Raw genomic sequence first — 10,583 nt, 5'->3', positions numbered from 1 at the left:
ATGTGGTGGTCCAAGTGTACACCATGAAGCTGTCTGGTTAAAGGCAGCCTGCCCGCAGGCATCACAAATGCCCAGGTTATGGGAAAGGTGCCAACGATCACCGAGGGGGACGTGGGACTCCCGGAGGGGCACATTTGTAGCATGTTCCTCGTGATGGGACGCCCTAAAGGACATGAATAAAACGGACCAAATACTCAAATAATACTCAACAGTCCAGCCTTTTAAGCAAGAAAATAACTTTTTGCCTTTAATGGACAAACATAATTGAAGATAAGTTTACATACAGAATGCAGGGGGAGGCCCAGACCACACACAGCCCTCCCGTGACTGGTCAGATTCCCAAAGGTGTCAGCCAGCAGGAGGGATTCGATGATGTAACATCTCTTCGAGCTGGGGAGAGGTCTAACTGGCCTAAGGTAACCTCCCTGACCCACAGCAATTAGTGTCAGTAAATAAGCACCACCATTCTCTCCCGCTTGTCAATGGCCATCTAATCCAGGAACATCTAACACCAGAAGCAGGAGGCGGCCATTCAGCCCCTCGGCCATTCAATTAGATCGTGGATGATCTGTATCTCAACTCCATTCACTCACCATTGATCCATATTCCTCGATATCTTTCCCCAACAAAAATCTATTCATTTCAGTTGGAAAGCATCAATTGACCCTCAGCATCCACAGCCTTTTTGGGGAGAGAGTGTTCCACATTTCCTTCATGTTAAAAAGTGCTTCCCGGTTGCACCCCTGAAAGCCTGGCTCCCCCTTGTTCTGGACTCCCCACCCGAGGAAATAGTTTCTCTCTATCTACAAGGAAGGGTTTTAACAGAGGAAACAAGGAGAGTCTGTTTCCACCAGAGGGGAGACGGGCCGAGAGACTTTATGGAGCGAGTTATGATCTGGAATGTGTTGCCTGAAATGGCGGTGGAAGCAGATTCAATAATAACTTTCAAAAGGGAACTGGATAAATATTTGAATAGGAAACATGTGCAGGGCTCCGGGGAAAGAGCAGAGGAGTGGGATAAACTGGATTGCTCTTTAAAAGAGGCGGCACAGGCACGATGGGTTGAATGGCCTCTGCCTGTGCTGTAAGATTTGATGATACAACAAGCTCGCTCTCTAATCTCCAATCCCTAAAGCAATATTGCAGTCAGCATTCATCAACATGACAGTAGAAACCTTCCCCATCACACCTCATAATGCCGTGCAGCATCTAAACCCTGGGCAGCAGTGAGACACCAGCACCAATCCTCTGGGGAAAGCTGCACTTCACCTGTGGTGTCAGCGTGATCCAACATCTGGGGTTCAACCCTCCCGCACCTGTCGAGGGGCTGGTCCTCCTCCACCTCCTCAGCAGGCGGTCAGGACTGCGGCCACTGCCGGTGCAGACTGACTGGGAATGGGTCAGCATTGCTTCCCCTCGCACCCCACTCATCGGATTGGAGCCCAGCCCCAGCCCCAAACTCCACCAGCAAGAGCTGGGACCCTCCCTGCCTCACTCCCTTTCCAAAGTCTCAAGAACAAATCGGGCATCCATGGCATAATGTTGATTGCAAGACCAATCCGGGGCGAGGATTCTGGTCTGGAAGAGGGTTTTGGAGACGTTAGAAGCTGGGGCTTCCTAGCTCAGGCCAATGAAAGACAAGGTAGCTAGGAGTAGCATTTCGATAGTTCAGGCCAGGAGAGGAGAGATGGTGTCTGAGCTGATGTTTGGGATGCAGTGCCCCTGGACTGAGATTGCCTGAGCGAGCAGGGTCACACAGGGAAAGCAGAGCTGTGCTACCCAACCTCCCCGACACAGCTTGTGGTGATACCCTCCCGGGGGGGGGGGGGGGGGATTAAAAACATTACTCTTTGAGATGTTTGGACGGTTTCGATCCTTACAGCACTAGGTGAGGATTTGTGCAAGAACGAGTGAACACTGAAACCTTCCCCACCCAGGACACAGCCCCACACCAACTCCCACCGGTCAATCACAGCTTAGAAATTGGAAAGAATACCATTGATACCAATCCATTTATTATAATCTCAGTGTACAATAATATTGCGATCGATCAGATTCCTGTCCAAGAAACCTCTCCAACCTAAGGGGAAGGGAGCTATACATGGAAAAGTGCGAATCCCTTGGTCCAGTTCGGAATGAAATGACAGACAGACAGGGGTACCTTCACTACTGATTCGGAGTTTGAGCGGCAGGCAAACTCCCGGATATCAGTCGTACAAAAGCTCACAGTTCCAACTTGGTTTTAAGTTGCTGTTTGACATCCTTCCCTCCCCGTGCTCTCAGGACATCAGATAGTGCAGCTATCCGAGACGAACAGTCAATACAGCGGAGCGAGAGAGGAGAGTGAGCGAGAGAGAGGAGAGGAGAGGAGAGGTGAGCGAGAGAGAGAGAGAGGAGAGTGAGCGAGAGGGAGAGGAGAGTGAGCGAGAGGGAGAGGAGAGTGAGCGAGAGAGAGGAGAGTGAGCGAGAGAGAGGAGAGTGAGCGAGAGAGAGAGAGAGGAGAGAGAGAGGAGAGTGAGCGAGAGAGAAAGAGAGAGGAGAGTGAGCGAGAGAGAAAGAAAGAGGAGAGTGAGCGAGAGAGAAAGAGAGAGGAGAGTGAGCGAGAGAGAAAGAGAGAGGAGAGTGAGCGAGAGAGAAAGAGAGAGGAGAGTGAGCGAGAGAGAAAGAGAGGAGAGTGAGCGAGAGAGAAAGAGAGAGGAGAGTGAGCGAGAGAGAAAGAGAGAGGAGAGTGAGCGAGAGAGAGAGAGGAGAGTGAGCGAGAGAGAAAGAGAGAGGAGAGTGAGCGAGAGAGAAAGAGAGAGGAGAGTGAGCGAGAGAGAGAGAGAGGAGAGTGAGCGAGAGAGAAAGAGAGAGGAGAGTGAGCGAGAGAGAGAGAGGAGAGTGAGCGAGAGAGAGAGAGGAGAGTGAGCGAGAGAGAGAGAGGAGAGTGAGCGAGAGAGAGAGAGGAGAGTGAGCGAGAGAGAGAGAGGAGAGTGAGCGAGAGAGAGAGAGAGGAGAGTGAGCGAGAGAGAGAGAGAGGAGAGTGAGCGAGAGAGAGAGAGGAGAGTGAGCGAGAGAGAGAGAGGAGAGTGAGCGAGAGAGAGGAGAGTGAGCGAGAGAGAGAGGAGAGTGAGCGAGAGAGAGGAGAGTGAGCGATAGAGAGGAGAGTGAGCGAGAGAGAGAGAGGAGAGTGAGCGAGAGAGAGAGAGGAGAGTGAGCGAGAGAGAGAGAGGAGAGTGAGCGAGAGAGAGAGAGGAGAGTGAGCGAGAGAGAGGAGAGAGTGAGCGAGAGAGAGAGAGGAGAGTGAGCGAGAGAGAGAGGAGAGTGAGCGAGAGAGAGAGAGAGGAGAGTGAGCGAGAGAGAGAGAGGAGAGTGAGCGAGAGAGAGAGAGGAGAGTGAGCGAGAGAGAGAGAGGAGAGCGAGAGAGAGGAGAGTGAGCGAGAGAGAGAGAGGAGAGTGAGCGAGAGAGAGAGAGGAGAGTGAGCGAGAGAGAGAGAGGAGAGTGAGCGAGAGAGAGAGAGGAGAGTGAGCGAGAGAGAGAGAGGAGAGTGAGCGAGAGAGAGAGAGGAGAGTGAGCGAGAGAGAGAGAGGAGAGTGAGCGAGAGAGAGAGAGGAGAGTGAGCGAGAGAGAGAGGAGAGTGAGCGAGAGAGAGAGAGGAGAGTGAGCGAGAGAGAGAGGAGAGTGAGCGAGAGAGAGAGGAGAGTGAGCGAGAGAGAGAGAGAGGAGAGTGAGTGAGAGAGAGAGAGGAGAGTGAGCGAGAGAGAGAGAGGAGAGTGAGCGAGAGAGAGAGAGGAGAGTGAGCGAGAGAGAGAGAGGAGAGTGAGCGAGAGAGAGAGAGGAGAGTGAGCGAGAGAGAGAGAGGAGAGTGAGCGAGAGGAGAGTGAGAGCAAGAGGAGAGAGGACAGAGAGCGACGAGAGAGGAGAGAGAGTGACGAGAGAGAGAGAGAGAGAGAGAGAGAGAGAGAGAGAGGACAGAGAGTGACGAGAGAGGACAGAGAGCGACGAGAGAGGACAGAGAGCGACGAGAGAGAGGACAGAGAGCGACGAGAGAGAGGACAGAGAGAGGACAGAGAGTGACGAGAGAGAAATAGGACAGAGAGTGAAGTGAGAGAGAGAGAGAGAGAGAAAGGACAGAGAGCAACGAGAGAGAGGGGACAGAGAGTGAGAGAGAGAGAGAGAGAGAGAGAGAGAGAGCGCGACGAGAAAGAGAGGGGACAGAGAGTGACGAGAGAGAGGGGACAGAGAGTGAGAGAGAGGGGACAGAGAGTGAGAGAGAGGGGACAGAGAGTGAGAGAGAGAGGGGGCAGAGAGTGAGAGACAGAGGGGACAGAGAGCGACGAGAGAGAGGACAGAGAGTGAAGTGAGAGAGAGAGAGAGAGAGAGAGAGAGAGAGAGAGAGAGAGAGAGAGAGAGGACAGAGAGCAACGAGAGAGAGGGGACAGAGAGAGAGAGAGAGAGCGACGAGAGAGAGAGGTGACAGAGAGTGAGAGAGAGGGGACAGAGAGTGAGAGAGAGAGAGGGGACAGAGAGTGAGAGAGAGAGAGGGGACAGAGAGTGAGAGAGAGGGGGGACAGAGAGTGAGAGAGAGGGGGGACAGAGAGTGAGAGAGAGGGGGGACAGAGAGTGAGAGAGAGGGGGGACAGAGAGTGAGAGAGAGGGGGGACAGAGAGTGAGAGAGAGGAGGGACAGAGAGTGAGAGAGAGGGGGGACAGAGAGTGAGAGAGAGAGAGGGGACAGAGAGTGAGAGAGAGGGGGGACAGAGAGTGAGAGAGAGGGGGGACAGAGAGTGAGAGAGAGGGGGGACAGAGAGTGAGAGAGAGGGGGGACAGAGAGTGAGAGAGAGGAGGGACAGAGAGTGAGAGAGAGGGGGGACAGAGAGTGAGAGAGAGGGGGGACAGAGAGTGAGAGAGAGGGGGGACAGAGAGTGAGAGAGAAACAGAGAGGACAGAGAAGGAGAACGCACCCATCAGAGCGCTAAATTAACGAGAGCACACAAGGAAGCAAGAATGCACTGAGCAACTGGAACCTCCGCAAACCAGCGAGACACAGTAAATCAGTTTGCAGAATAACTGCACCAGCGCAGCCTGCAATGAGAGACTTCCCAACGTAGATTGCAGTGAGAGTCGTGTCTCTGCAGAGATTTACAGGAAGCTGCTGCCAGTTTGCTGTAATCTGGCACTTGATTGACTAAAATCAAATGGTGCTCGAGCAAAAACTGAGGAGAATGAGGGTTTCTGGAAGCCTGCATCTTATATCACAACGGGAGAGCTGGAATGGACATTTGCCCCACTTACTGACGGCTCTGGGACAGCAAAGCGGGGGTGCAGAGCGGATGGAGGACCAGCCCACACCAGCACTGCTGGGCCCATTCCTGATTTAGAATCAGGCTCTCGGCTGCTTGATTTGTGCTGTCCATTTAACACTTCCAAGTCACCTGCATGGGCTGGAATAAACCGTCGTCCAAAAACATCACCACACCCTGCACCTGTGAGGAATGGGAAAATGCACAGGACTAGTGTTAGTTCAGGTAGTTAATCGGTTAACACTCTGCTCGGTTGCCTGGTTAGCCATTAAAAGCTCTTCACCCAACACTTAGATTCGAACTGTTTCATTTTTATTTGAAGCTGCAGGCTGCTTTAATGACACCTCTTTATTCATTTCAGTTACATGGAGCCATTTCCGTGACTCTTCCTAACCGTGAGGACGGGACTGGAAGGCGGGTCCACACACTGGGACATGCTGGGAGACAGGGCCCGGCAAGCTGTGGGACTCCACTCATTCCCAATCTGGGCTAATGCCAACATGTCAGGTGCCCGGTGGGGGAGCCCGTCATTGTCTGCCACAGTCCTGAGGCACCCAGCAGCTCGAGAACTGGGGGGGGGGGGGGGGGGAGAAGAGGGGGGCAGAGCATCCAAACTTCTGGTGAAGTGGTTTAAGGATCAGGGCATCACAAAGGGCGAGGAAAGATTAGCTTAGAAAACAGGGAAGAGAAGAGCAACAAATTTACCAGGGTCCTTAAATCACAGGAAATGGGAGTGAGGAGTGCCTGTGAGTTTAATGTCAGCTAGCCAAAGGTAGAGGAGGGTCTGTGGTTCTGTGCTATGTCACTGGTGGAAGCTTCCCACTTTGGGGGGGGGGGGAAAACGAAATGCGTTGTTCCTATCTGGGTACGAGCAGCAAACAGGCCAGAGAACTGGGTCTCAGAGAGGCCCCAAGTCTGCACCTGCTCAAAGATCCTGTGCGACAGAGTTTACTAAATGCTAAAACCTCCTGTTTGACTAATCTGCCCATTTCTCTGAAGACAAGAAGAAAATGAGAATGAAGTTAGCACAAGGGCTCGTTCAGCCGGTGAGGCGCTGATCGCTCAGCCAAGGCTGAAACCGCTTGGGCCAGATCCCACATGGGGAGCTGTGACCCCCTCCCCCCACCTCCACAGCGCTACACCTTCAACACAACCTTCCCTACAAAGAGTTAAAAACTTACAAGAACAGCCGGTGATGGGAGTTGAGTGCAATAACCAGAGCTCGGCACAAACACCTTCTGCCACAAAGCCCAGTCACATGCTCTGCGCCAATGTTAGAGGGATTTTGAAAGTGTGGAAAGAACAGGGTAGTAACACCAAGACCACACAGCAGAACTCACGACGCGTCTATAGCTCCTCGTAGTCTCCACCACCGCTGCTCCTCACAACATGGCCATCACCGCTGCCAATCAGAAACTTCTCCAAATCGTCCATGCCCTCCTCAGCCTTGTCCTTGGTCTTCACCTTCTTCCTCCTCCTCTTCTCCTCCACTGCCATCTCCTTCTCCTTTCTCAGCTTCTCCTCTGGCGTTGCTTCTTTCTCCTTCTCTTTACCCTTCCTCGGCTTGTGCCTCTTTTTCTCTGATTTCTCGTCCTCCTAAAATCATAAAGCATACCGTACACAAGTGCTCTCAGCTCACATAAGAACATAAGAAATAGGAGCACGAGTCGGCCATCTGGCCCCTCGAGCCTGCTCCGCCATTTAATAAGATTGTGGCTGATCTAATCTTGGGCTCAGCTCCACTTCCCTGCCCGCTTCCCATAACCCTCGACTCCCTTAACGTTCAAAAATCTGTCTATCTCCACCTTAAATATATTCAATGACCCAGCCTCCACAGCTCTCTGGGGCAGAGAATGCCAAAGATTCACGACCCTCAGAAGAAATTCCTCCTCATTTCCGTTTTAAATGGTTGACCCCTTATTCTGAAACTATGTTCTAGATTTCCCGAAACATCCTCTCTGCATCTATCCTGTCAAACTCCCTCATAATCTTACGTTTCAATAAGATCACCTCTCATTCTTCTAAACTCCAATGTGTATAGGCCCAACCTGCTCAACCTTTCTTCATGACAAGCCTTTCATCTCAGGAGTCAACCTAGTGAACCTTCTCTGAACTGCCTCCAATGCAAATATATCCGTCCATAAATAAGGTCTCACCAGCACCCTGTACAGTTGTAGCAGGACTTCCCTACTTTTAGATTAGATCCCCCTTACAATAAAACCCAACATTCCATTTGCCTTCCTGATTACTTGCTGTATCTGCATGCTAACCTTTTGGTGTTTCATGTACACGGATCCCCAGATCCCTCTGTACCGCAGCATTTTGTAATCGCTCCCCATTTAAATAATAATTTGCTTTTTTATTTTTCCTACAAAGTGGATAACCTCACATTTTCCCACATTACACTACATCTGCCAAATATTTGCCCACTCACTTAGCCTATCTATATCCATTTTCAGATTCTTTGCGTCCTCTTCACGACTTGCTTTCCCATCTACCTTTGTATTCAGCAAATTTGGCGACATTATACTTGGTCCCTTCATCCAAATCATTAATATACATTGTAAATAGTTGAGGCCCCAGCACTGATCCCTGTGGCACCCCACTACTTACAGTTTGCCAACCTGAAAATGACTCATTTATCCCAACTCTTTGTTTTCTGCTAGTTAGCCAATCCTCTATCCATGCTAATATATTACCCACAACCCTGAGAGATCTTATCTTGTGCAGTAACCTTTTACGTGGCACCTTATCGAATGCCTTCTGGAAATCCAAATAAAAGACATCTACTAGTTCCCCTTGATCCACCCTGCTCCTTATATCCTCAAAGAACTCCAGCAAATTTGTCAAACACGATTTCCCTTTCATAACACCATGCTGACTCTGCTTGACTGCATTATGATTTTCTAAATGTCCTGCGACTACTTCCTTAATAATGGACTCCCTCAGTACTGCACTGGAGTGTTAGCCTGGATTATGGGCTCGAACCCACGACCTTCTGACTCTGAGGCAAGTGGACTGTCACTGAGCCACAACTGTTGATCCCCAATCCCACCTTTCTCCCTCCCCTGCTCCTCAACATCTAGTTGTGTTTTTGAATGCCTTCCACCAGAACTTTTAAAGTTGCGAGGATTGTGCATTAGTTTGAAAAAAACATTTACCTCTCTCACTTTTTTCTTCTTTTTCTTCTTCTCTTTCGAGGAGCCCTTGTTTGCTTTTTCTGAAAGGAGAACCAAAGTTCAGTCAGCAGTGAGCCAGCAATACAGGTGATCCAGGGGTACATACAGGATGGAGCTGTACAGCCAGGTATCTGGGCTCAGGGATAGACAGGATGTTTGGCAGGTTAGCTAATCCAGGACTGCACACCTTAATGATACTGAAAGCTACAGCATCTCAAATATATTGGTGATATTACTTCGAAAAGTACTTTTTCTTCAAGTAGTTTTGCTTTTCCCTCCCCTAAGGCTGTGAATCCCCACCTTGTCAGCCTGGCTTATTTTGATAGCAAGGGTCCCTCTTATTTCCACTTCTTCCCTGTCCAATCCCCTGATGGTCTGAATGATATGCTCCCAGGCTTCCACTGGCATGATCCAGGGCTCAGGGTAGACAGTGTGTGGAAGGCCCTGGCCTCCCTCCTGTTTGCTCCAGTGGTGAAGGTGTTGGCTCTCCGGACCCTTGAGCGAGAGAGAGAGATCAGGGCAGGAGCCACCTGATTCTGTCACTAACCAGTGGGTTCTGTCACATTTCAGGACTTTGTAACCATTTTCACACAGAAAGGATTTTTTTTTTTTTTAAAAAGCAAAACACATTTTCAGGATTTGAAAATGGAACCTGGGTGAAACGTGGCTAATCTGCTAAAAGCAAGTTGTTATCTTCAGCGATTAAGCAATAACTAATTCCTTAGCTTCTTTGGATGATTGAAAAACACCTCACACCCATTGTATCAAATCATGGTCGCTGATTGAAGCATGGGCAGGAACTTTGGCAGGGCCTAGGAACAGCAGAGGTGTGCCGAATGATCGGGGCAGAGGAACGGAGAGAGATCAGGGCACATGGGCGACGTGATCGGGGCCCAGGAGAGGCGAGAGTTCGGGGCCCAGAAGAGACGTGGGCCCAGGGGCAGCACGGACCAGCCCACACTGCAATGTGTGTGTGCACTGGGTCCATGCAGCAGAGCTGGTCTCCAGTCGTCTTGGTTAATCCTTGCCACTGGACCAAGCTCTATCAAGCCCGTGTGATGGCTGGTATGCAACGGCCATCACGTTAAAAAAATCCACGCACAGGCATCTTCCAACCTTCAACATGTAGTTTGGGATCTCATCGAAACACCTGTGAACTCATCCGTTTTTGGTGTGGAAGCAAATCATCCTCGATACGAGGGACCGCCTAAGAAGACACCCATTGTGTTCACAAGATCTTTGATCCTGGTCCCTCTGTGACCAGACGGGAGATAAAAAGGCACGGGGGGGGGGGGGGGGGGGGAGGGGGGACTGGGTTTTTGAACAGGAAAGCTGCGAGGGCATTTAGGTTTGTTAAAGGAAACGCTGTGAGGAATTTTACTGAGTGGAAGGGGTTAGACATGTTGAGGATGATTAGAAGCCACCTTGTTTAAGATGTCGGCTGGCATGGCATGCTCCTTTCCCTGTATCATTGTGCAGAAGTGCGTGCAGTGACAGCAGCACTTCTATTGGTTCACCTTCCTGTGAAATAAGATCAGCTCATCGATTGGTGCCTGGCCTCACCTCCCCAAGTCTGAGCTCGGCTCACCCGCCGAGAGACTGAGGCAGATGTGCGAAAGCCACCAATATCCAGTCCAGACCACAAGAGATACTTTTGTTGGGTCTCAAGTAGATACGGGGCAGAGAGAGCCAACTGTCTCAAACACAAGACATGTAGAGCACTCAGCAGAGTGAATGACTTCACTGAACCCAGAAGGGGTCTGCGCAGACCTGAGCTCCTAATACTCCTGCTGCAGTCATGTGGCTGAGATACAATAGGGGCTCACGGTACCTGTGGAACCAAATCTCTGCTCGAGTCACCTTCAGTAACGGATGGGTAAGGGGAGAAAACTGGAAAGCAGAAAGCGCTCAGTTGGTCCCCACCTCAATAACCAACTCCCACAGCCCTGTGCTCGTGTCCACCCAGTATCACTGCAGGAACACGGATTGCTCTATTACAGCGATTGTGTTTCTAAGTGTAGCGACTGAGTCAGCGTCAGTGCAATACTAATACTTCATCTGCACAGAGCGACCATTCACCCATACACCATGCACAGTGTCCCGGAATAGTACAGTCCTTACA

The 10,583-nt window shown here is 50.7% G+C and overlaps 1 protein-coding gene across 1 annotated transcript; it reads right to left on the bottom strand.

The window, feature by feature from the left end:
* Nucleotides 1-219: 219 nt before the first annotated feature.
* Nucleotides 220-8,570, bottom strand: LOC139249478 (uncharacterized). Its single transcript, XM_070872432.1, has 2 exons — nucleotides 8,444-8,570; nucleotides 220-6,878 (listed from the first exon to the last, which is right to left on the bottom strand). The coding sequence occupies exon 2, from the start codon at nucleotides 4,945-4,947 to the stop codon at nucleotides 2,224-2,226; it is 2,724 nt and encodes a 907-aa protein (XP_070728533.1). The 5' UTR covers nucleotides 4,948-6,878; nucleotides 8,444-8,570; the 3' UTR covers nucleotides 220-2,223.
* Between the last annotated feature and the right edge of the window lie 2,013 nt (nucleotides 8,571-10,583).

The sequence above is a fragment of the Pristiophorus japonicus genome, unplaced genomic scaffold (assembly GCF_044704955.1).
Source record: "Pristiophorus japonicus isolate sPriJap1 unplaced genomic scaffold, sPriJap1.hap1 HAP1_SCAFFOLD_3142, whole genome shotgun sequence".
Lineage (NCBI taxonomy): Eukaryota > Metazoa > Chordata > Chondrichthyes > Pristiophoridae > Pristiophorus > Pristiophorus japonicus.
This window is presented reverse-complemented; position numbering and strand designations above follow the sequence as displayed.

What these genes read in the sequence shown, in the direction of transcription:
- LOC139249478 (XM_070872432.1), bottom strand. Translation starts at nt 4,947, where the DNA reads ATGGGTGCGTTCTCCTTCTCTGTCCTCTCTGTTTCTCTCTCACTCTCT.